Source organism: Amblyraja radiata, chromosome 21 (genome assembly GCF_010909765.2).
Source record: "Amblyraja radiata isolate CabotCenter1 chromosome 21, sAmbRad1.1.pri, whole genome shotgun sequence".
NCBI lineage: Eukaryota > Metazoa > Chordata > Chondrichthyes > Rajiformes > Rajidae > Amblyraja > Amblyraja radiata.
Window position 1 is genome coordinate 15,475,809 of NC_045976.1, and position 27,928 is coordinate 15,503,736.

The 27,928-nt window shown below is 39.8% G+C and overlaps 1 protein-coding gene across 1 annotated transcript; it reads left to right on the forward strand.

Moving 5' to 3' along the window:
- Nucleotides 1–27,928, forward strand: LOC116984912 (leucine-rich repeat serine/threonine-protein kinase 2-like). Its single transcript, XM_033039302.1, has 8 exons — nucleotides 1–167; nucleotides 1,808–1,908; nucleotides 12,327–12,399; nucleotides 17,507–17,688; nucleotides 21,086–21,235; nucleotides 22,090–22,262; nucleotides 23,613–23,693; nucleotides 25,599–27,928. The coding sequence occupies exons 2-8, from the start codon at nucleotides 1,880–1,882 to the stop codon at nucleotides 25,718–25,720; spliced, it is 810 nt and encodes a 269-aa protein (XP_032895193.1). The 5' UTR covers nucleotides 1–167; nucleotides 1,808–1,879; the 3' UTR covers nucleotides 25,721–27,928.

Below are 27,928 nucleotides of genomic sequence, written 5' to 3' on the forward strand. Positions count from 1 at the left end.
TCGAGCACCAGAAGTTGCAAAAGGAAATGTCATCTACAATCACCAAGCGGATATATATTCCTTTGGATTACTTTTATATGACATAATTACGAATGGTAAAAGAATCTCTGATGGAATGAAGTTTCCGAACGACTTTGATGAGATGGCAGTTCAGGGGAGATTGCCAGGTATTTATTTCAAACAAATGAACGAATAAAAGATGAGTGAAATTTCTATCAAAAATATTGATTCATTTTGTCTTCATACCACCGCAACCTAAAACTGGAAACGTTGTCAGATCTACACTTTAGTTGTAGCCTATGAAATGTGACTGAATTCACTTTGCCTTCTATCGTGAACACTATTGTGTGGCACTGGACTTCACTGTCCTGTATCTGGCCTGACTATCTGTGATATCACCCATCCGCATTTACTTTCTCTGGATACAGAGGATGACTCTTCACAGCCAAGTAACACCTGCAAGGCAGAGTGGCTATGAACAGCAAATTGTCATTGAGCACAACTGCAACACCCTGGAAGCTTTGAGTGCTTGGATGCTGTATATATGTTTTTGAACAATTTTAATTACCTGTTAGGAAGGGACATTCAAAAACTTTTCAAATAGATTCAAATATAAAATTAAAACAGTGCTAAGATCAGCATCGGGAGTTGAAAAAAAAAGAATTTTGAGACTTGGTTGTCACTTGGTTGTCCATCCATCGATACCAAATCTTTATTTATGATGTAGAATTTTTTTAATAATTCCGTTACTTTTAGTTTACAATGGCACTTTGATAGCTTTGTATGCATCTATTAAAACGCATTAGCATGTTCGCAACTGCTCTATTGTGAGCAATGTGATTGAATTTATGTTTCCACCCGATGTGAGAATATTCAGTTAGTTCATGTGAATTGTGGTCTTCAATTGTATATTTTTCATATATTAAAATATTAAGAATGAGGATTTTTTTTTACAAGTTTTCTCTGTTTGGAATTGTGGGTCTCATCAGACTAATTTAAATTAATGATTTATTTTAGTGGATTTGTTTGGGTTTATGGTGTTTGCTAGTGTAGTGGCAGATTATTATATCGTTCAAGGAATTTTTTCCTCTAGCCACTATGATTGAAGACAGGGGTAAGGAGATAGATTTGTTGTGCATGCGAACTCTCCACGAGACATTCAATGCCGTCGAAATATATATCTTCAAAACAGTCTCTTAATTAATAGTTTATTTATTGTCATATTAAAAACAGTGAGATATTCATCCAAACTTCTTCTTGTTTAAGTACATTTTGATCTCACTCGTAGTCAAACCCGTGCATGGTCAAACTCCATGCATGGTCAAATTCATGCATGGTCAAACTCCATGCATGGTCAAACTCGTGCATGATCGAAAGCTGTGACCTCCCCCATGCTTCTTCAAAACTAAAAACTACTAGTAAATGCGGATGGGTGATATCGCAGGTAGTCAGGCCAGATACAGGACAATGAAGTCCAGTGCCACACACAAGTGTTCACGATAGAAGGCAAAGTGAATTCAGTCACATTTCATAGGCTACAACTAAACTACTAAAGAATCCCAGCTGCAAACATGCCTCCGACTACATAATAAATCCCACCCACATAATTACAGGCAGATAAAATTTAAAGGTAACTGGTTATAGTTTATAACACACCGAGTTAAGCTAAATGGCTACTACAGCTAGTAATGTAGAATCCAGCTATATGGATTGTCATAGCTGTGAATTTTAAGTCATCAATTATATGAGCATGTTGACATGTACTATTAAATGATGGTTCTTAATCAGCATTCAAATCTCTTTTTAGATCCAGTCAAATAATTAAACTGTTCACCATGACCTGGTATACAGAACTTAATTGAACATTGTCTGAAGCAAAATGCTGAGGACAGACCTACATCTTCTCAGGTAAGGTTGAAAACTAAGCACTAAAAAAGACTAGATAACAATGTATGATAGTAATGATCAGCAAGTGGAAGTCGGATAACATTTTTCTGGTATGGATAAATTAACATGGACTGCAGTTCATTGCATTTATATCTATGGCAACTGCTTTGAAAATTTACATACAATGAACTTCATAATATCTGGAATTTATTGTTGGTCTCTGATATACCTTTGTTACTTACGGTAGCCTTTCCATCGTTCGCTGATGAAGAAGACCAACAAGATCAATAAGCTTCTGCTTCTATTATCAACCACAATCTTAATATCATCTGTTACTTTGTTTTGTGCTTGAAAAGTACTGCTACTATTTAACAATGCTGATATTATATATCACCGTTACATATAACTGATAAATGTAATATTTGCATGAAATCTGCAGCTCGCTTAATGGCAGGAAGCAGAGGGTGGTGATGGAAGGTTGTTTTTCATACTGGAGGCCTATAACTAGTGATATACCTTGGGGATCAGTGCTGGGCCTATTACTGTTAGTCATCTATATCAGCGGTTTGAATGAGTATGTACAAGGCATGTCTGCAAATGATACTAAAATAGGTGGCATCATAGATGATGAAGATGGTTATCAAGAATTACAGCAAGACCCTGACCAGCTTGATATGTTGTCCAAGGAATCGCAAATTTAATTGAGTTTAATTGAGATAAATGTGCGAGTTGCATTTTGGGAAGTCAATCCAGGCAAGACCTTCAAAGTGAATAATAGGACCCTGGAAGTGCTGTGGAGCAGAGGGATCTAGTAGTACAAGTACATAGTTCTCTGAAAGTGGCATTGCATCAAGATAGGCTAGTGGAGAAGGCTCATTTCACATTGAGTATCGTTGGGACGTTATATTATAGTTGAACAAGACGCTGGTGAGGCTACACTTGGAAATGTCTGAAGAAGGGTCTCGACCCAAAACGTCACCTATTCCTTCGTTCCATAGATGCTGCCTCACCCGCTGAATTTCTCCAGTATTTTTGTCTACCTTCGATTTTTCCAGCATCTGCAGTTCTTTCTTAAACACTTGGAAATTTATGTTCAGTTTTGGTAACTCTGCTATGGGATAGATACCATAAGGTGGACAATGTGCAGACAAGATTTATAAGGATATTATTGCCAGGACTTAGTTTATTTTACAGATACAATGTGCAAACAGGCCCTTCTGCCCACTGAGTCTGTGCTAACTAACAATCACCCCATACATTAGTTCTATGTTATACTCTAGGGCCAATTTAAAGAAGCTAATTAACTTATAAACCAGTACATCTTTGGAATGTGGGAGAAACCGGAGCACCCAGAGAAAACTCATGCAGTCACAGGGAGAATGTGCAAACTCCATACAGACAGCACCGAAAGTCAGGACCGAACCTGTGTCTCTGGCGCTGTAAGGCCACAAATCTACCAATGCGCCACTGTGCTGCCCAAAACTTAGAAGACCAGAGATATTGGGAGAGGTTGGGCATGCTAGGACTTTATTTTTTGCAGCGTGGGAGGCTGAAGGGTGATATTATCATGAGGGGATTCTAATCCTCATGCATATATAGGGTGAATGCACAATTATTTTCCCAAGGGTAGGGTAATCAAGAACAGGTACAGTTTTAAGGTGAGGGAGGAAAGATTTAATAGGAACCTGAGGGACAATGTTTTCATACAAAGGGTATCTGGAACATGCTGCCAGTGGAAGTAGTTAAGGCAGGTACAATATCAACATTTAATAAAACATTTGGGCAGGTACATGGATAGGAAAGCTTTAGAGAAAAATGGGACAGGTGCAGGCAAATGGGATTAGCATAGATAGGACATTTTGGTTGACATGGGCTGAAGAGCCAAAGGGCCTGTTTCCATGCTGTATGACTATGACTTTATAATAGCTCTGAAAAAAAACCTGATGGAAATGTATGATGGTGGGGAAATAATATGCAAAAAATAATTTTGAGGCTGTTCGTGGAAATAGAGCCAAAAATATTAAATGGTGCTTTGTGTTCTTGCCCATTTTGTTCTCCAGGTATATGAGGGACTGAACTCTGTGCAACTGTTGTGTTTGAAGAGAATAATGGCCGTACCCAGTAATCTTACAGCAGAGTGCATGGTAGCCACAAACCCAATTTGCAAAAAGCCTAACGTCTGGATTGGTAGTGGAAAAAGAGATAAAGCACAACTTTCCTCTCTGGAGCTGGATACTGAAGGCCAGACTGTTATGGTATGTGTAATAGTGAAAATCACATGTTTCACACACGTTTCCATCTCCGAATATTGTTTCTGAAAATGCTTAATGTTTCTACCAATGTGTTCCTTGTTATATCAAAACAAGTGTGTAAATGGTGTCAATTGGCCTTGAAAATCGGTCTGAATATTTTTAACGACATATGTACAAAATGCACTACAAATGTTCACTGATTATAACAACAAAAATGTCAATAACCAGATTGGTGGGGATGGGGGAGAAGAAAGTTGAGAGACAGTTTTGGGAAATTCAATTTATTTTATTCTTCACTTCAATTAATAAACAGTCATCCAAATGCAAGGTTAGAAGACTGGTGTGGGAGGAGTGGATCCTAGTCTGCGAAGTTGCAGAAGCGAATGAGCAGCTGCAAGGAGGAGCAGCACGGGAGTTTTAAAAAGCCTCTAGGGAGTGACTGCCCCTAATAGTGTATATAAGGAAAACAAGCACTAGCGGAGTGGCCTATTGGATGAACCTGTGTTCTAAGTGAAGTACTGACTTCACGAGTAATTATTGAAGCTTTGGCTCGAGAGGCTGTGGCTAGGAGGCTGAGCAGAGCCAGAAGGTAAGATAAAGCAAGGTCTTTTTTTTTGCTCCTTTTTCCATTTCTGGACATATGACAATAAAACACTCTTGATTCCTCATTAGTCTTAGTGCTGCAAGGATGAGAGTTAAGGCTGTGGTATGCTGCTACTACAGGATGTGGGAGACCTGGGAAACCACATCCCCAAGTGCCACTGTGGGTAGTGCACCCAGCTGATACTTATGACTGACTGAGTGCCATTGATCAGCATGATAGTGAGGTGATCACACCTAAGGCGTAGGCAGAAAGTGGATGTATGGTAAAGTGAGCAGTCAAAGAGTGCAGTAATCCCCCACGGCCATGCCTCTCAAACCATTCTGTGGAGATCAGCAGCAGCAGTCAAGTTAGTCGCAACAGGCCGGGCTCTGAGGCACAACAGGGTAGGGTGAAATCATACATGGTTATGGTGATAAGAGACTCAATAGTTAGGAGGACAGACAGATTCTTTAGCCCCAAATGGGACTCTGGATTTGATTTTCCCAATATGGACCGGGATGGCTAAGGTCTTAGATGGGATGGAATTTGTCAAGTGTGTTCAGGAAAGCTTCCACAGGCAATATGTCTAGGGCCCTAAAAGTGAGAGGGCCAAGCTTGACCTACTGCTTAAGGAACTGACCAAGGCAAGAGACTGAAGTGTTAGAGGGCAGGCCTTTTGGCACCAGAGACCACAGTTCGATAACCTTTAAATTAGTTCTGGATAAAGATAGGGCTGGTCCACAAGTTAAATTTCTAAATTTGGGCAAGCCAATTTGGTATTAGACAGGAACACCAAATAGGTTGTCTGCCTCTCAACATTCTCATCCGATTCTGATATATCTGTCTGTCATCTAGTGCACTGTTACACTGGGTCCACTGCAAGCTTTGAGGAAAGGCACCTCTTCCATTTGGGCATGTTGCAGCCTTCTAGATTTGATATTGAATTCTGACTTTTCAGGCCACTTCATCCAGATAGCCATCTGTAATTTTGGCTGAGTTTTTCCCTTTCCAACTGGCCTTAATTTAGCGAAACATCTTGAAAATGGGCCCTTCTGCTCACTGAGTCTCTGCCGTCAAAGATCACCCATACGCTAGTTCTGTCCTACACACTAGGGACGATATACAGAAGCCAATTAACCCACAAACCTGCACGTCTTTGAAATATGGGAGGAAACCAGAGCATCCCGAGATAATCCATGCAGTCACAGGGAGAAGTACAAATTCCATGCAGACAGCACCCATGGTCAGTATTGAACCTGGATAACTGTCGCTGTAAGGCAGCAACCCCACGATGCGCTACTGTGTCTCCCCTAAGGGCCTGCTGGGCATGTCTCTCAGTTCTGCTGTTAGCAATGGATCACGCAAACAAAGAAGCATAATATGTTTTAACTGTCTCTTTAACCTATTACATCTCACTCTTCAGAGATATTCTATTTATTCTTCAGAATAAATCTCCAACCTTTATGCCACTGAAAGCTATCTTGCTTTCTCCCTTTCCAGGTTCTGACATTGGGTTTCAGCCAGTTTATCCATAAAACTAAGCAAAAATGTAAAAATAATCAGTTAAATGCGTTTGGAAAATTTTGAACAGCAAAATGTTGAATAACTGATTGATTTTCAAGGCAAGAAGTCGGACGTTTGGAGCAACTTTCTTGTGAACTAAAATGATAGAAATTTATTGAAGTGCAAGTATTGTGAAACAACTTTCAAATATCAGCCATCCCCGTTGTCATTTAAATATTATCTGGAACATAAACATGTGTTCAAATTTGACCCAGTGTCTTCGAACAAGTTAGTTGGCATTCCATCCTGCACAAATCAGGGTACAATTCATTCGCATTTCAAGCATTTTAAACAGAAACACTTGAGATTGTTCTTGCACACTTGACAGCTTTGGACAGAATTCCATTTGCAACTTTGGCCAAAAATGTTGACATCAAAAATGGCTAGAAAGCACAAGGTCTGAAAATCCCAAGAACGAGTAAGTAAATTTGTGATATGGTCATGAAGTTTGGAACAAGAATCCGGGAAGAAATGAAATAGGAACTGATGGAAATACTGGAATCTGGGACTTTAGACGTGGACCTCAGAGAGAAATCGAAGTTACATGTGGCTCAATTTACATCACACTGACAATCTCTTTGACCTTTGGATGATACAATCAATGGTTAAATGTCTGCTGAAAAAGGTCTAAAACTGATCATTGATAAACTTGAAACTTTTGACATTGATTTGAAGAAACCTGTAGTCTGGATGACCACTGATTGAGCCAGGGGCAAGAAGAAGCTTGGTCAAAAATCAGGCTTTTTCCAGTTATTCGCATGGCATTCACTGGGATGTGGTTGATGTGTTGATCAAGTGGCCGCATAACATATATGCTGATGCTGATGAAGATGGGAATGAGGAGGACTACATCTATGAAGAAGAGATGGTTGAGGAGTCCAATGATGAGGACAAAGGTGATGATGGCTATATCAGCGAATGAGTTGAAAATTAATCTGTGGATGCTGATGTTCAACTTGCAGACAACATTGCTGAATTGATCTGAAAAATCCAAAGCTTTTATGCAAATCTCCCATGAGAAATTATTTATTGCAAAATCTAGTCCAACGTGAAAAAGGAAATTGATCCTTGACTGCAAAACACATTGGAATTCAATGCTGGCTATGCTGAGGCAGTTTTTGAAACTGAAAGATGTCTTGGTGAGCTTTCATCCAACCATCTTTTCACATCTGAAATTGAATTGAAGCTGGCACCCGAGTTAGCTGAAAGTTTGGATTTGATTGAAATGAGTGTCCTAGCCCTTAGATGACATAATTGCAACTTAGTCAAAGCTGACAAAATATTTGATTTCACACTGATCAATCTGGAGCAGCAACATGGCAATATTGTCAGAAAACTGTATGAAGCTGTTCGCGCCACGATTGAGTACAGAAGAAGCTCAGGCATTTCAGGACTCCTCAGGTACTTGGATGATCCAATGGATTATGACTGCCTAGAACTCCCGACTTGCATTCCCACCAACAAATGATCATGCCAAAATTGCGCGAGATGTTTACGTGTGGCTGCTCTCAAATAAAAATGATGAATTACTTCATGACAATGGTGAAGAAGATAATGATCAAACTGAGCCCATCGTGATGCAAAGTAAATCAGAAGAGCTCGATGCCATTCTCTCCGGAAAGAATGTCAAGAACCCAAAGCCAATGGAGTCATATGCAAACCTGCAAGGCATTTTGAAGATATTGAAGTGAGAAATAGCTGTTCTGGAAAGCACATCGAAACGCCGAAGTATACAGACCACTCATGGCAATTTCTCCTAGCTCAGTTGAATCTGAAAGATGTTTTAGTGCTGCTGACCTCTGTCTTGAAATTGCACACATGATTGAGTGATAAGACCATTGATACTTTGTTTTCTGAGATCTTATCTGATGAAAGTCTCATGTAGGCTTACGTTTGTGAAATAATGGTAAATTTACCAAGAAATAATGTTTTGATTTGAAAATCACAAAAAAAAATGATTTTTGAAAGTTAATTCTTGAATTTTTTGAAGAGGTTACTAGGGAAATTGACGAGGGTAAAGCAGTGGATGTTGTCTATATGGACTTTAGTAAGGCCTTTGACAAGGTTCCTCATGGAAGGTTGGTTAAGAAGGTTAAACTGTTGGGTGTAAATGCAGGAATAGCAAGATGGATTCAGCAGTGGCTGAATGGGAGAAGCCAGAGGGTAATGGTGGATGGCTGTTTGTCGGGTTGGAGGCAGGTGACTAGTGGGGTGCCTCAGTGATCTGTGTTGGGTCCTTTGTTGTTTGTCATGTACATCAATGATCTGGATGAAGGGGTGGTAAATTGGATTAGTAAGTATGCAGATGATACCAAGATAGGGGGTGTTGTGGATAATGAAGAGGATTTCCGAAGTCTACAGAGTGATTTAGGCCATTTGGAAAAATGGGCTGAAAGATGGCAGATGGAGTTTAATGCTGATAAATGTGAGGTGTTACACCTTGGCAGGACAAATCAAAATAGGACGTACATGATAAATGGTAGGGAATTGAAGAATACAGTTGAACAGAGGGATCTGGGAATAACCGTGCATAGTTCCTTGAAGGTGGAATCTCATATAGATAGGTTGGTAAAGAAAGCTTTTGGTATGCTAGCCTTTATAAATCAGAGCATTAGGTATAGAAGCTGGGATGTAATGTTAAAATTGTACAAGGCATTGGTGAGACCAAATCTGGAGTATGGTGTACAATTTTGGTCACCCAATTATAGGAAGGATGTCAACAAAATAGAGAGAGTACAATGGAGATTTACTAGAATGTTGCCTGGGTTTCAACAACTAAGTTACAGAGATAGGTTGAATAAGTTAGGTCTTTATTCTCTGGAGCGCAGAAGGTTAAGGGGGGACTTGATAGAGGTCTTTAAAATGATGAGAGGGATAGACAGAGTTGATGTGATCAAGCTTTCCCTTTGAGAATAGGGAAGATTCAAACAAGAGGACATGACTTCAGAATTAAGGGACAGAAGTTTAGGGGTAACATGAGGGGGAACTTCTTTACTCAGAGAGTGGTAGCGGTGTGGAATGAGCTTCCAGTGGAAGTGGTGGCGGCAGGTTCGTTGGTATCATTTAAAAATAAATTGGATAGGCATATGGATGAGAAGGGAATGGAGGGTTATGGTATGCGTGCAGGCAGGTGGGACTAAGGGAAAAAAGTTGTTCGGCACGGACTTGTAGGGCCGAGATGGCCTGTTTCCGTGCTGTAATTGTTATATGGTTATATGGTTAATCATTTTAATCAGGGGCAAAGTCATTAATTAGTGATTTATCACTTTTTCAAAATTAATACATTTATCAGTTAATCAGAAAGCGGCCCTAATGTGGGTTTCTTCTGGGTGCTCTGATTTGTTCCCACATCCCAAATAAGTGTGGGTTTGTCAGTTAGTTGGCCTCTATAAAATTGCACTAACGTGTAGGCAGTGGGATAACATAGAAGTTGTGTTGACGGGTGATTGAAGGTCGGCGTAGACTCGGTGGGCCAATGGGCCTGTTTTCATGCTGCATCTCTGCACTACACTAAATAAAAAAGTGTTAAGAATCAAACACAAATAAATGTCACCATGTACTGACATTACTCATGGTGTTGAGACTTAAATTTTATGTTGATTTGCCATTGGGGTAAGAAGGGTGTTAATGTAAATTATTTTCTTTTACTGTAAATTGTGTGAATAGAATTTTTTACTTAATTTAACAATGTATAAAATTGTGCCCTTTACAATTTGTTTTCTCATTTCACCATCTGATTAAAAAAATTTTTTTTTCCAGGATATTAATGATAACTGCATTTTGTGCCTGGCATTCATATCTGTGATTGGTGAACAAGTTAACTGGGTTGTTGCTGGCACACAGTCCGGACGTTTGTGGGTAGTTAGCGCGGAGAATGTACAATCAACTCATCAACTTCGGAAAATGTCTGATTCTATTACATGTTTGTTCTTCACCAATCATTCCATGAAAAGGTTGGTATGATTTAAATTACCGTATTACACTGATAGTTCTAACTTATCAACATATGTGATTTGATTAATTACAGTTGTTCATTTCTCCATGTAAATGCAGCGTCTGGAAAAATCTAGAGTCTTGAAGCTGGACTTTTTCAAAAGCTGCTGATTTCTTTTGATCAAGTTTTCCATTAATTTATATTGCAATGATAATAACAAGATAGCGATGGATTGATGCTGCATATTTGTTTTGATTTAATTCACTGACATTTCCATGAGAGTGAGTGAAGGACAGCCTATCTGAAGGAGATTGCAGCTGGATCGGAACATAATCCATTGATTTTAGTTGCAATTAAAATGTTATGAGAAATCTGAGAAATTATGGTTTGAGGCTATAAAATCATGCAATAGGTAATTATATTCAAATGTATACACTTGTACAAAAGGGCAGTCCCATATCATTGTACCAAATAACTTGCATTATAATTGATAGAAAATGGCTCGTTAAATCAATGTCTTTGGCAAACTATAAAACAAAAAACGCAAGCATTTGTAACACCATATTCGGTATGCAAACAATACAAAAATGGCCAACGGTGAGATAAAAATGGGTTTGTATGACTGCTACATAAGGAACTCCTTACAGTGTCCTGGATCTGTATTGAAATTAACAGTAGCAGCACACAGAGATTGGGCATTCTGGTCACAGGTTTGCAGGGTAGTAACTTCCCTCTCAGAATTTGGCTCCTACCATATAGCAGCCTCTTTGTCATTTGCTGCCTGCCAATATAGCAGATATCATAACATGATCATCCTCACCTCAGTGACAAAGAACCCCCACACGGAAATAAACTGAGAAAATATAAATGGGAAAACCAACTGAAATTACAAAATCACAACCAGGTGTGAGTGATTTAAAAATAAGGAATGCTGCAGGAAATACAGAAAGTCTTCTTTAGATATTTGCCACATTTGGTTTACTGTAATTAAATTAAACATCCTTTGTGAAATCTTATGGCATGTGATGTTTGTCCCACAATACACATTTGACTTGGGACCATCGGGTGACGCCGCGAGCCGGCAGCCTCGCCAACAGCTGTTCGTCCTTTCGACTTTTTAGGGGGAATAGAGGGAAACTGTTTTTTAGGCACTTACCTCGGTGGAATGCGACTTTTCTCCCAGTCGCATTTTCGCCCTCCCTCGCAGCCTAACAACTTGGACTGGTGTGGCCTCTCCCATAGTCGGGCCCAGAGCTTCAGCAGCGGGCGCAGCGAGGACTTTCCAGTTTCGAGCATCCCGAGGGGGCTTGTACATCGGGCCGTTCGTAGCGGCGACTGCGGAGGATTCATGGCCCCAACCACGGATGAACAAAGGAGGAAGATTGACTGAATGTTATTGCCTTCCACCACAGTGAAGAATGTTGATTCCACTGTGGTGGATGTTCATGTTATATTATATTGTGTATTGTACTCTTTTTGATTGTGTGGCTGCATGGTAAATCAAATTCCACTGTACCTTAAATGGTACGTGGCAATAAATGTGAACTTGAACTTGACATATGATGCCTTTGCCTAGTAAATTACATATTAAAACTTGCTACTTAAAAGGTTATTTCAGTTTTGGAATTATTAAAGCAACAGTTAAAAAAAAAAATTCTATGTATGGTCTAAAGCTCAGCTGCCAGAACTAGATTCAAAGGCTCTGTTTCCAATCACGTTCCAGACATTTGAGCACAAATGTCAAGGCTGGTACAGTCCATGTGCATTATTTAAGGAAGTACTATAATTTCTAATATGGTATCTTTCAGATGAGACTTTAGAATGAAACCCTGTCTGTTGTCTCGGACTGCTGTAAAAGATCAGTTGGCACTACGTTACAGAAGAGCTGTTCAGTTATACAAAGTGTCCTGGTCATAATTTATATTCCAAATATCATTAAAACAAATTCATGATTACATGCTGATAATGGGGGCTTGATTTATGCACATTGGCTGCCAAGCCTTTTTCATTATGACAGTGACTTCATTTAAAAATGTTTCATTGTTCATCCAGAGATTAAAATGAGACATCAGTCATTATTTGTAAAATGTTATTGCATTGTACCTAGCAAAGAAGACAACTTGCTTTTGGTGGGAACAGCAGATGGGAAGCTTGTTATTTTTAAGGATACAACGGTAAAGGTAAGTTCATCTTTCTATTGAATATAGTTAAAGCTGATGGTAAATGCTTGAAATCTGTTCATGACTTGAACCCATGAATGCTGTGTCTTTTAATTTTCTCGATTAGTTTTAAATGCCACCCCACCCCAGTATTCTTTCTAAGCATTTATATGAAATGCACTTTTTGCTCTCTTTGCCTTAATTTGGTTGTAGTCATGTATTTTTAACTATGCCACTATTTAATCTGTCTTGCAACAAATGCTATTACCACGAGACACCAATTTAGTAGTGTGACAATTTATCCCTGACAAACTAGTTATCAGTGATAACTCCAGCATGTAAATTTCTTTTGATTTTCACTAAAAGCCAACATTCCATTCTAGGGCGGCTTGGCTCTGCAAAACCACCATTCTAACAGCAACCATCTCATCATTAATAGCAACCTTCACTAATCCATCAGTTGTTTCATTGGCTATCCTTTCCCTCACGGCTGCCATTTTTTGGGTCACTTTGGCTGATTTAGTCATTCCATAAGGAGGAAACAATATGGCAAAGAGTAGTTCAGTTTCTAAAATAGCCCTTTTAGCCCATCCCCCACTTATTACAGGCAGGGCATTACTGAGGTATATGTAGGCTAGCACAAAACCCAGGTAACATTACCCTGTCCAGTTGGTCAGCAGCCAAGGATATGCTCTGTGGACGCAAATAAAATAGATGGCATTGTAGAAAGTGAGGGCAGTGGAGACCCAAGGGGTGGCTCTAGGCAGCCAGGTATCGTTGAATGAGCTCCCACTGGTACGGTTCAGGGCTGTGATAACAAAGAAGCCCCCGGAACCCTCTCCACCATTTTTTAAACTTTGTGAACAGTTAGTGCAGCCTACATTATGACCACCTGTCAAATACCTAACCAAGCTGATGCCACCCATGGGTGCACCCCTGACACATTGGTATGGGTCAAAATGCAAGGGGACAGGCTATGGGTGTATTTTGGCTGATATCATCCCTGGAAAGCAGTCAAGGGGAGCATGCAGAATTCTATTTGCCTCTCGTCAGTAAGTGGGCAGCTTTTCTGATTAGAGCTGGAGCCATTTTGGGTGATGTACCACTCAGGTGTCTCAGTTACGTTAAAGGGACTGGACCTCAAAGAGGATTCTGCCTTTTGGAGTGGATTGGTGTGTGGGGAGAGATCCAACAACTAGAAACATTGAACTCTTTAGCATAAGCATAAAACAAATACAAAAAGATGTTGACTTGTAATTTTTTCATTCTTTGTTGACCAGGATCACATTTGGATCTGCACAGGGCATCTCCACATATCATATGCCACTCCCTCCCTCTCCAAGTGCATGATCTTTAATGCACGGTCCCTAACAAACCAAGCTCATCTGCCTTCCTGGCTCATCAATGTCCAATTCCTCCTTCCCTGATAAGGCCTGTGGCAACACATGGATTCTCCATCGTGCATGGAAATAGTGTGTTGTTGTGATTGGTCACAAAGATATTGTGTGTTAGTGGTGGTCAGTGCCATCCAGCTGAGGTGTGGAATTGGTCTTACTCCCTACGTGGTGATACCCTTTGGTCACCTGCAGAGAAAACCAGTGCATTATATCTTATCAACACATCACTTCCTTTTCCTCAATCTGTGGTAGTTTAAGCATGAGAGCGAGGGGTGTCCATGTTCCAATACCCAGCAGGTATCACCCGCTCACTTCGCTATTACTTCCCATATTCCTCTTGGTGCATTGGGGTGACTAACTCTAACTTTGCCCACCTTCAGGTTGTCATCCCCTGATTCTTCCTTTCCCAGTTACAATCTGTCATTTTTCTCATCCCCAGAAGCCCCTATCATCCTCTGGAGAGGGGAACTGCTGGGCAATAGTCAGTTGTTAAGGTTATCATGGGCCTGGGCTAGTCATGGAAGGCAATAAATCCAGTCTACCCAGCGGCCTTGACCCACTGCAGTTCACCTACTACCACAGCAGGTCCACGGACAATGCCATCGCCCTAGCCCTACACTTATCCCGAGACCCCCTGGATAATATAATCATGGCTGATCATCTAAAATCAGTACCCCTGCAATCAATATTCTGCTTTTCCCCCATATCCCCTGATTCCTTTAGCCCAAAGAGCTAAATCTAACTCTCTTGTGAAAACTATTCAATAGACTACAACTCTGCCTTAAATACAATTATACCATCCAAGCTCATCATCAAACTCACAGGACTTCATGTCAGCACTCATCTCTGCAACTGGATCCTCGACATCCTGACCAACAGATCCCAATCAGTGAAGGTAGGGGACAAATCATCCTCTACGATAATCCTCAACACGACTCCAGCAAGGATGTGTTCTCAGCCTCTTTTTTTAGTCCTTGTACACCCACGACTGTGCAGCCATGTACAAAGCTAATTAAATGTTCAAATTTGCAGACGACACCACCATTGTGGGCCGGATATCAAATAATGATGAGATGGAGTACAAGAAGGAGATCGAGAATCTCATGTCCTGGTGTCGAGACAACAACCTTTCTCTCAATATCAGCAAGACAAAGGAGATAGTGATTGACTTCAGGAAGCAAAGCGGTACACATACCCCAGTTTGCATTGACGGTGCCGAAGTCGAGGTAGTTGAAAACTTCAAATTCCTCGGAGTTAATATCAATAACTTCTTCTCCTGAACCACCCATATTGAAGCAACGACGAAGAAAGCACAATGCTTCTATTTCCTTAGAAGGTATAGGAAGTTTGGCATGTCCCCTATAACTTTCACCAACTTCTACGGACGCACCATAGAAAACATTTTATCAGGATGCATCACAGCTTGATTTGAGAACAGTGCTGTCCAAAACCGCAAGAAATTGCAGCAAATTGTGGAAGCAGCCCAGACCATCACAAACCAACCTCCCTTCTAGTGACTCCATTTATACCTCACGCTACCTTGGCAAGTACAACAGCATAATCAAGGATGAGTCAAACCCTGGCCACTCCCTCTTCTCCCCCCTCCCATCAGGCAAAAGGTGTAGAAGTGTGAAAACGCACATCTCCAGATTCAGGGACAGTTTCTTCCCAGCTGTTATCAGGCATCTGAATCATCCTACCACAACTAGAGAGCATTCTTGAACTACTATCTACCTCCTTGGTGACCCTTGGACTATCCTTCATCGGACTTTACTGGCTTTACCTTGCACCATACTTTATTCCTTTTATTCCATTATACACTGTAAATGACGTGATTGTAATCAAGTCCTGGGAGTTCAGAGATAAGCTTGGATGGTATAATGGTATTAAAGGCAGAGCTGTTGTCTATGAATAAGAGTCTGATGTAGGTATTTCTCTTATCCAGGTGTTCTAGGGATGAGTGTAGGGCTAGGACGATGGCATGACCTGTTGTGCCACGATTGACGGGAAATAAAGACGAGGCCTGCTCCAGTGCGCCCTTGGCAGCCTCAAAGGAACATTGTTGTACCAGCACCCATTCAAACTATCTTTCTCTGGGTTACTGCATACTGCAGCCTTGGAATGACTGCCAAATGCAAATTGAGGCAGTGCCAATAGCCCAAAAGCCCCACAAACCTCTGAGTTTCCCTCACTGTCCATCTTCAAAGCCAGTGTTAAAACACATTTATACTCCCTGGCTTTTGACCATGCATGAGACTTTGCTCCTGTTTTTAGTGTTTTTAATATTTCTTTATTTTGAATATCTTTATTTACTCCATCTTTTAATTGTTATTATTGGTGTGTATTAACTTTTTTGTCAATGATTAGTGATGTACAGCACTTTGTTGCAACTATGATTGTTTTTAAAGTGCTCTATAAATAAAATTATTATTATTATTATTATTGTTCGTGGGGATGCATGTCTCCAAGATCTTCCATTTCACATTTTTGGGAATTATGCCTTGGCCTGTGTGCCAGTGGATATCCAGGAACGTGACATCCTTACTCGAACCTTGCACTTTCTGCGGATTAATGGCCCACCCATTATCTTTCATATGTACTGTTAAGGTGACCAGGGCAGTCGCCACAGACTCCACGGTCAGTTCCAGCAATAGCACATCAGCGATGTAGGGGAATAGTTGAATGACTGGGGTGAGAGGGCATTGTATCAATCCCTGCCAACTACTCTGTGGCAAATGGTGGGCCCATTCAAATATCCCTGTGGGAGTCGTTGGAAGGTATACTGATGTCCATCCCAAATGAAAGACTCATCTTGGGACTCCTTAGTCAATGGAATCAAGAAGAAGGCATTGGCCAAGTCGACCTCAGCATATCAAGGAGTCTCTCTCCTTAGGATTTATCCACGATAGTGACAACATTGGGGCTACAGAGGGGGGAACATGTTCATTCTGCTGGCAGTAATAGACCATCATTTTTCAGCTCCCATCTGAATTTTTCACAGGCCAGATAGGGCTGTTATAACCAGAAGTAGCGTTACTTAATCACCTCTTGCTCCAGCAGCTCCCTTGCTATCTCTGACATTTCTTTGTGGCCGCCCGCCCGGAATCTGATATTGCCTAACATTTGACAACCTGGGTGGGCAGTGGGATCATAACTGGTTCCCACATGGCCTTCCCCTTATATTTAACCATCGTATCTCAAAAGTAAACTGTCCTATATAAACTTTCTTATATTACTCTGATATAAAATTATTTGTAGGATACATTCAGTTATTTGGTTATAGAACATGGATAACTGAGGGACTACCATTGCCAATCTCCATTTTAACCATGACTTCCCTGGCTAGAGCGGTGACTTCTCCCAAACCTTCAACATCCACCCGCAGTCCCATCCATTTCTGAGCATTCTCTTGTGACACTGAATGCTCCGCCCCAAACATGAAAGGGCCTTCATTCATTGCTTGCTTTCCCCTGTCCCCTGTTATGCTTTAAACGTTCTAATTTCAAAGGAAACCCCAATTTGAACGAATTTTATAATAAGAATTTTACGTTGTTTTAAGTGACATTCTTTAAAAAATTTCCGGAACTGTTAAAATTGATTATTTTTATTGGCGCTTTTATATCAAGCATGCTATCAGAGTTTTTTGAAATCTCATTAAAAACCATAATTCTAACCAATTACCATGCATTATTTTACATAGTAACGGTTTGTGGTTTATTCTGATCCAACAGTATCAAGATGGTGCACCAGTGAAGGTTGTGGAAATTGGCGACATCAGTACTCCTTTAGTATGTTTGAGCATTTCATCCATTTTAGGACAGGTGACCTACTGGGCAGGCTGTGGAACAAAAGTCGTATCACTCAACTGTGATTTTACAGTTCAGAAGATGATGGAGACAAAAACTAGGCCACTGTGAGTTATGAGATTCTCTCTTCAAAGTTAAATTATTTTATTTTGTCGCATAAACTTTAAATATGATCAGTTGATCTTTTTCCTTAACATTTTTGTACATTTTGAAAGTATGTCAATGGGTTTAATGGCGTTTCCTTCCCATCCTTATCCTTATAACTAGAGCCAGGATGTTTAGGCACTAAAAAGGCATAATAGAATTACAAAAAAGGCACGAAAAATGCATAAAAGGCATAAAAAGGCATTTATTTCCACCACCAAAATATGGTTAAAAATAATAATATAAAGGTATACTACATTAAATGACCAAAGTTGCCTGATTGCACATAATAACCAGCATTTTTTTTTCAAATTATCTGGTGTTAAACTATGCCGTCTGTCAGACAGAATATGCTTCAGTTGTGAAAAACGTCTTTCTACCCCAGTTCCTACTGCAGTTCCTTCTTGAACGTCTTTCTACCCCAGCTGAGGTTACTGGTGCATACTCGAAACAAGCTACATACTCTATATTCATGTTGATATCTTGTGTCTTACAACTACCTTTGAGAACTTTAGCTATATTTTGTATTTCTTCAAGATCTTTGTTAGCTAAAATCCCTCTCTTACATTTTCCTTGTATGCCTTTACCTACATCGCCAGGAATTTTATGAAAATCGTCAATTACTTTGTTGAAAACCTGCAAGTTATTCTTTAATGTTTCACCACGTTTCTCAAGGGAAGTGATAGCTTGTGGGAACTTTGCAAAATTGGAAGCAATAAAAACAAGATCGCCGTGGAGGGACATTTTCTGCATGATTTCACTGACGATCCTGACTGCAGCAGATTCTTCTTCTTCAAAACTGTTCTTTTATCTTTTCAAAATTTGCAGCATAGTGCAAATTTGCAGCAGAATACAGCAGAGAGCCATATACCCCACCTAGTCAAAACGGACTGAGGAGGTAGCGGATTCACGGGTGCCATTTCCTTGAACAACTGCACACGTGACAGTACTGAGGATTTTCTTGACATTGGAAACTAGGCGATTGACATTTGGAAACAAGCTACGTCTGTGCTTGGCAATTCCATGAAGTCCTTGAGCTAAGCTAATGCAACATTTTGGGGAATAAAACTTTAAGTCATCAACAGAAAAATATTCTCGTGTTTTATACCTTCTGGCCAAAGTACAGCAAGTGAAGATGTAAACAACTGAGCAACAGTTGAGCTGTTTGACTTCTCCAATACTTCCAATGTCAACAAATACTCCTTTGATGGTTGACCTGCCTTCAGCATACCGATGACCACATTAGCAACTTATCTCCCCACTGCATCGATTTTCTTGTCTATTGAGATCCATATTTCTGTTGCATGCAACTTAATCTCTAATTTTCTGCACAATGTTGAAGTTGCTGTCAACATAATTTTTCTGTAATGATGACTCGGTTGGTTTATGTTCCTCTGTGTATTTCTCTTAAAAACCTCTTTTTCAAGCCCCCTCCACAATCTGAAGAAGGATCTTGACCCGTAAATATCGCCTATTCCTTCTCTCCATATATGCTGTCTCACCCGCTGTGTTTCTCCAGCATGTGAAAGTTTTCTTGTAAGTTATACTATGCTACCACATTAATAATAACATTAATATTAACGTGTTGACATAGAAAACATCATTGTAATCACGGTACAACAAGAGAAAATAGCACAACCTTTTAGCAAAACGGCAAAAAAAGGCTGATTTTGGCACTCGATCGTTAAAAAGACATTATCCCGGTGAAATCATCAAAAAAGGCATGAAAAGGCACATGACATTAATGTATAAATCCTGGCTCTACTTATAACTATAAAACTCTGATCTTGGATGTGTGTGTAGGTGTATTTGTGTATTTATTTGTTTGTGTGTTGTCACATCTTCTCGATAAAACAGCGCAGTAATGTAATAAAATTATTACATATTCCGGCAGAGATTTACCCCCTGGAGTCTGAAAATCGGCTTATCTGAAAAATTTGTGCTTTATTTCTTGAGTTATTTATGAAAATGTTCACTAATTCGATAAAACTTTGAAAATAAACGAGATGGTCTCGCTGATGATGTCACAATGGGTCTGCTGCGCACGCCTAGCGCTGTGTTCCGCACGCTGCGAATGATGTCACCCCTCTCCGCTGAACTCGCAGCCCTCTGGTTGATGCCCGCTCCCCCCCCCCTGCTCCGCCCCCCCCTCTCCTCCCTCCCCTTCCTCCTTCCCCGCTCTCCAATATCAAGGGGGGTGGTTAGTGTGGAGGTGCTTAGAGTGTGTGTGACACCGCAGGCCGCTCCCCCCCCCCCCACCGCAACCGCGCGTTGAGGGGACGGAACCCAACGCTCCCCTCCTCTCCACCCCCACCTCCTCGCCACCCCTCCTTCTCTCCCCCCTCCTCCTCTCCCCCCTCCTCCTCTCCCGCACTCCTCCTCTACCCCCTTCCTCCTCTCCCCCTTTCTCCTCTCCCCCTTCCTCCTCTCCCCCTTCCTCCTCTCCCCCCCTTCTCCTCTCCCCCACTTCTCCTCTCCCCCCTTCTCCTCTCCTCCATCTCCTCTCCCCCTCCTCTTTTTCCAAGCCCCTCCACTTCCCCCTCCTCTCTCCCCCTGGCCCCTCCCTCCCCCTCTCCCTCTCTGCCCTCTCTATCTCTGCCCCCTCTCTCTCTAGCCATGCCTGCGCAGTTAGTGGATAGGGTGTGGGATGGGGTAAAAGGAGCGAATGAATAATATTAATATAATATCAAGTGGGGTGGTTAATGTATGGGGGTGGTTTGTGTGTAATGCCGCAGGCCCCCCCCTGCAACCGTGCGTTGAGGGGACAAGACTCAACGGGTCCCACGTGGCCTAGTATCCCATAAAAACCTGCCACCACTTACAATGAGATTTAATTGTTTTAATATTTTATCATGTGTGCATCTTGAATAAAGCCCGTCCAACCTATCCCTATAACTCAGGCCCTCAAGTCCTGACAACATTCTTGTAAAACTTCCCTGCACTATTTCCAGCTTAACAACATCTTTCCTATAGCAGGGTGATCAAAACTGAACACATTATTCTAATTGTGGGCTCACCAACATGTGGTACACCTAACATAAGATCCCAACCTCTATACTCAATACTCTCACAAATGAAGGCCAATGTGTCAAAAACCTTCTTAATCACCCAAACTACTTGTGATGCCACTTTCAAGGAACTATACGCCTGCTCTCCTCCTGCTCTGGTTTGACTTCCCAAAATGCAACAACTCACACTTATCTGCAGTTAACCATTCCTCAGCCACTTCCCCAACTGATCAAGATCCTGCTGTAATTTTTGATAAACATTTTCACTATTTATGATACCTCCCACTTTAGTGTAATTTGCAAATTAAAAATTGAAGATAATTAATTGTTGTTTCCATTTATTTTTTTACAGAAGACAACAGAAATGTAATAATGGAAATATTATCACAATGGTGATTGATAATTATATTTATCTGGTAAAGAAGGGCAGCCATGTTGTCGAACTGTGGGACAAAAATGTAGATAAAATAAGTCTGATAATTGACTGCGCATCTGTTCTTAAGTAAGTATTTAATCAACCGTCGACTCTGAAATATTCTTTTGTGATCTTGTATCACAATACACATGGTAGTCAGGGAATAGAAATAGATTTTTATAGATTTTGTGTGAATATGGATATCTAACCTGCTTAACTGTTTTAAATCATACTTCTGAGCAGTTGGTTACTGACTTATCAGGTCATCTACTTAGCTGCACATGAGGTAATTTTGAGTGGCCAATTAACTCAACAATCCACACATGTTTAGGATGTGAAAGGACCCAGTTTAAACCCAAACAGTCAAAGAGAAAACCTGTATATTCTGCACATTCAGAACCTGAGCTCAGTCTTGAAACCTGGTCTCCGGCACAATGGGCAACAGCTCTACTAAACCACTGTGCCACTCGTGGTTTGAGGAGTAAGGATTGGGGTTGCACTTAATTTGGGGATATTACCAGATTATATGTAATGCAATAGGGGACAAATAACCTCGAAGTGGGAAGCCGTAGGTTGCCAACCCCAGATGTAGTCTATAAGTTCCCCTGCAGTGCTCCAAAAGAAATTTTGAAGGCTGAACTTTTTTTTTCATGTGCATCTCCAGGGAGGAAATCATATCAGTGATGCAAGTGTGACACGCAACGGAATTGCCTCATGGAATTGTATGACTGGTGTGATTTGACATGTACATTGCCCTTCTGTCCCTTTCCATTAGGTTAAATTGATTTTCAGTGTTATGTTGCTAAAATAGATAGTTCAATGGTATTCGAATTAATATAATTCTGATTTATTTTCATGCCTAAGTGAAGCTTTCTTGAATTGTCAAATTTATAAATATTTGAAGAGTGCAAAAATATTTATAATAACAATAATTTCTTTAGAAATGACACCTATTCTGCAAGAGTGAAAGCATTGCATCTTCAAAAGGGAACTACCCTTTGGATTGGAACAGGAGGGGGTGACATCATATTATTTGACCTTTCCACTCATCAACCCATTTGTGTATTGGATACATTTTGCCACTCCATTAGAAGCATGGTGACAATACAAATTGGTGAGATTTTGAGTTTAAGAAATCTTTATTTCTGAGGTTTAAGTATATAATATTTAATAACGAGGTTGTGTTGGGTTCTTAGTGGAATTTATTCTGATAGCAGCTGATATCGTTGCAAAGATGTATCCAGATTTTTGCATCGAAACATTTAATTTTCTAGACCATTATTTTGCAATATGTGCATCCATGGATCCATCCTCAAAATGTTCATGATGTTTGTTTTCTTAATGTTTCCTATTTGCAACTGATTGATGGTGGGTGAGACATTAATGGGGGTGTGGCAGAATATTTGGTACTGCAACATCACAAAAAATTAAAAGACATTTGGATAGGTACATGGATAGGGAAAGTTGAGAGGGATATGGGCCAAACGCGTTGGGACCAGTCTAAATGTTGCATCTTGATCAGCATGGGCAAGTTGGGCCAAAGGGCCTTGTTTGTATGTCATATGACTATGAATCTTGTAACTGTACATTTACATTGCCACATAGTATTTGTGCCTTTAGAATCTTGAAGCAATATTCCATTTTGTAATGTGATACATTAAGTGAATATCAAGGAATAGGCATGGATTTCTGACAGGAAGATTTATCATAAATTGCGCTACTACCGTACTTCCACTGTTGGCAGGACATAATCATACAGGTGTATGTGTGTTTTTCATACATCTTTGTAATGGCGATGATACAGTGGAATATCTGTTCAACTTTTGATGGTACTATCGATGCCAACCATAGATTCAAAAGATAATGTAGATTACCTACATTACTTACAGGATGTAGGTTACCTACAGGAACTTTAATTCCAAAGTGAAGCCTGAGAAAAAGCCACTGCTTCCAAAGAAGATAACAGGTGCACAAAAGACTTACTCCCAACTTGGAGTGTGAAAGTGCCATAAAGTATCAGTACACTTTCATTTGAGGCACTGTACTTAGAATGAGTACACCTGAATCCTTGAACAGCCAGCAACTCCAATTGCAGCTCCAATAGCACATATTAAAGCTACTGCAGTTACCCAGTACTTGTACTAGGTTTTTGGGATCAAGACGGTGTCCACAATATGAGGCAAGAGAGGATTGATGTTGTGCATTTGGGTGCTTAATTATCAGTGTGGGCTTGGTGGGCCGACGGCCCGTTTCTATGCAGAATGGCTTTATTATCCTGTGATTCTATGATAATGACATTTGGATTTATGAATTTGAAATAGAAAATGGTGTGAATTTTTTCAAATAAACATTTTTAATACACAAAAGCATACTTAATCTTCAATAGTTATGCATTGTCTTCATTAAGGAGTTTGGTCATTTTATAGAATTTTTAAAAATGTATTTCTCCAATTTTTTGCTTTAGAAAAGGAATGCCATTGCACTGTCTTGCTGATTCTAGGAAATGTTAATAAAGATTATTTCGAAGACGACAAATGGCAGAAAGGTATTGTGCATTTTCTGATACTTTGTTGTAATAATTGAAGTGAACAGAACTGGGCTCAAGCAGCACCATTCATTCGTCTGAATCAGAAAAGGTGTGGAATGAAATTTCATTCCCAAGACTTGAGCACAAAGGTGTAAGCTGTGTCAAATTGTTCTTTTCTATCAGAGTTGCTCCATTTGGATGAGACGTGTCATGTTTTTGTGGTTAAAAAGAGCAGGAGAGTTCACACCTAATATCCAAGTCAGTATTACTTATTTTTAGACAATCAGGACCAAGGATGACTTAGTTCGACTCTGGTGTTGTGAGTTAGGCAGAAGGGCCGGATGATAGCTGACAGAGTGAGCAGCTGGATAGTTTGTTAGGTGGTCTGCTCCCTTCGTAGTGCCGCGTCTAAGATTTTGATCTTCAAATTGACTGAAGACTGTTCTGGCACATAGAAGGCCTTGGTGAATATCACCTTAGTCTCCCTCCCTCTGGCAGTGGCTGCTGAGAAATGGGAAGTGGTTCACCATCTCCAGAATCTTGCCATCATTTTAATTATTAGAGGGTGGTGTGGTATGGCAGGTTGTTAGTGGATCCTTATCTTGCAGTTGTTAAGTTTAAGGCTTGCCCTCTTTTTAGTGTAGTTTAGAGATACAACATGGAAACGGGATCTTTGGCATTGGAAAGAGGTACTGTGCAGAATCAGGCTCCTCGGCCCACTGTCTGTGCCAATCAGTGATCACCCCTTACACTAACACTATCCTACACACAGGGAAAATTTACAGAAGCCAATTAACTTAAGCTGTCAAGCAGCAACTCTACCGCTGCCTGTTTGTGCCACACATTCATACAAGTTCCATGTTATCCCACTTTTGCATCCTACACAGTAGGAGTAAATTACAGAAGCCAATTAACCTGCAAACCTGCACATCTTTGGGATGTGGGAGGAAACTGGAGCACCCAGAGAAAACCCATGCAGTCACAGAGTGAACGTACAAACTCCTCACAAACAGCACCCATAGTCAGGATCGAATCCGGGCGGCGCTATGAGACATCTGTGTTGCCCATGTGATCAATGAACGTGTTAAATGAATGGATTGAGTTCAGCCTTTGAGAATGCATAAATGTAACGCAATTACTGAAATGTGGGTAAACCTTGGCTCTGCAATGCAGACACTAATACACACTAATTTCCTATTATTTTTAAAGATGAGTTTCATTCCTGCAGAAGGTTTAATGGTGATGATCTGCAACATTGCAATAAGAAAGATAGAGAAAATGTATTGGGACACATTCAGCCTTGTTTACGACAAAGAGTTTCAATCACAAAACTATAGATTTGCTATCTATATCTAGCAAAAGGAGGATGTTTCAGAAGGCTTCCGATGCTGAAATAATGAACATTTTCAAGATAGACAAGTTTAACTGGGATAATTACTGAGGTGTCAATGTCGGTCCTCTATGGTGGCCAAAGACCTAGTCGCCAAATCATGGTATAGATCATTCACAATGTGCAACTCCAAGAAAAATGGAGTGACCAGCACTGGCTACAACACATGGCCATTTCTGACCTCACCAAAGCTTTTGTCTCCATCAATCAGGAGGAATCATTGAATACACTCCTCAATTTCAGCAGCCACACCACTTTAGCCTTGTCATATGCATAGCCTTAAGATAACATGCAAGCTGTAATTTTAATAAATAGGCTACAAAAGAACAATTCTGTCAATATTTCATTTTCATGAACATCATAAAAGTCAGCTACTTAATAATTGTCCAATTGCAGTTGATGGGAGCTTCTTTTCCATTAATGTTTCTTACTTCACAACAATATAACACTTCTAATAGTGGGTAGATAGAACATTGGCAATAAATGATGCACTGTTTCTTGATGTTTTAATTATTTGTAATTACATATTTCAGAAGAACAATCACAGCTGTTTGTATGGGATATGAGCCTGCCTTATGAGATCCAGAACTTGAAGAATCATAATGATATTCGAAGAGAAATAACCACGAAAATGAGGAGTGGATCATTGAAATAATTGCATGTGGGCAAATACATATGAATATATTTTTAACTTAACAATGTTTTATATGTATTGAAATTATGAAGTTCTCAACCTAATATTTTAAAGTTTGAGTTAGGCAAGAAAGTATTACACACACAAGAGCTACACAATGTCTCCTGTGCTTGCCCATTGCACAAATGTTCTTTGTAAGAATTGAAACTTTACATTTGAGTAGGAATACTTTCATCCTGACTATAATTGTGTTATTGTCATGTTGTTTTAAACCTTTATGTTTATTTATAAATATATGTGCCTTTTTGGCTATTGTCCTCAACTGAGTGATTTCGCAACACAAAATAATGCTGAGGGAGTAGCAATTTGATGGTTCCATTATCTATGTTCTAAATTCTGCACTGAAGGACCATATGAGAGGGCTGAGTTTCATGAGCCATAAAGAACAAATCCAGTTGATGGTTGCCACATTGGAATTTGTGCCTATCAAATGGCCTATTATCAATAATAGCTAATGAAAGAAATCAGGGAATTTGATGAAATGTATATTAAGCCATGTTCAATTTTTATGGAATAATGCTTAGAACTTGCTAGAGAAATGACCTTTTAAAATGATAACCACCTGCTTGAGATAATTGCATGTATATATTTTAAAAACAGATTTGAACCACATACCACTTATAGAGCATTTGGGGGGCAAAATGACAAGGGCAGCACTGTTCTTATTTGATGCCGTATTGCTGGCTGAAAAGAACATTCAGTGAAGGATCCCGATCCAAAACATTGTCCATTCCCTCCACAGATGCTTTCTGGCCTGCTGCGTTCCTCCAGCACTATGTGTTTTGTCTGAGACTCGAGCATCTGCAGTTTATTGGCTCCATTGGAAAAAACTATTTGTTAACTGTATAAATTCCAACCATACCTGATAAGATTTGCAATTTGAAGTATATTCTGAAGTGAAATAATAATACTTTGTGTCTTTTAACTGTTGGGTTGTCTAACAATCCTATAATTGTACTAGTAGAATCACAATTTCAATACAAATTTTTGCTACTTCTATTTAATTCACCACAATGAATGCTTACACCTTCACTCGGATTTCCTATTCATCAAATTAGTGTCCAGTATTTCTTTTTTGTCCCATTCCCACTTTTATGTTTTCCCATCTTATGCTGCTCACCCCCCTGCCCCATCCACTCACCATTTTTCTACATTCCTTCCCCATCTGCTTTCAAGTGCAATCCCAAACCTTTATAAAACGCATATATAAACAAAGCGGCTTTGCTGTTATGTTAAACTGTCATTGTTTAATTTTAGTTTTTAATCTGTCACTTTCCATTTTTTTGGATTCCCATCTCATACGCCCTTTGATAAGCAGCGCAAAGAACCAACAAATAAAAAAAAGATAGTACAATACAGTTTACATTTGAAAGTATTTGAAAATGTTTAGGCCTTTTCATTGTCCAATTCCATTGTCCTATATAATTCAGTATAACTAAGCTTATGTAGGAATATTTTGCTTCAAAAGATTATTTAAATTAAGTGATGCAAATTGAGAGTTGCAGCATATATATCTTTGTGGCCAATTTTAATTATGTCATAGAAAGAAATTGCAAGCTGCTAGTTAATTTTAGCACTAAAGATTTCAATGTGTTAGAATAATAACTTAACTCTCCCATATGTAACATTAATAATTGAAAGAAGTTGAAGAGCAAGAATAGTGATTTTCTGTGAGCTACATTATTTTCTGCAAAAATAAGATTTTTTTTTGTGTTGTGCCTACCTAACTACTTTGAATCATCAGTATATATTGCAGTCTCGTTGAGTAGGTCTCAGAGCAAATAGCTTCCTGATTCATCAGGATCAATATCCGTGGATGCCGTTGGCTTGTTCACACATTCTCATGATTTAAACAAGTTATTCCAGTTGGTGCGGAACTTTTTCTTAAAGCAAACTTAACTTCAAGGCAAACAAAGGCATAATGTATTCTCAGGTGTTTAATAAGGTATTAGAATACAATATTTACTAGTGTGACAAATGTCGATTATATCCTATTAGTGCTTACAATGTGTCCATTCAATGTAAACAGATACTTTGCTTATGTAATGAAGACTTGTGGTCAAAACCCCAGTGAACATCAGTGCCTCCAGACAGTTTCATTGTGCATTGCATTGCATATATTTTTTGAGTTCTCTGTATTCTTCAAGATAAACTTGTGTCTGACAGAAA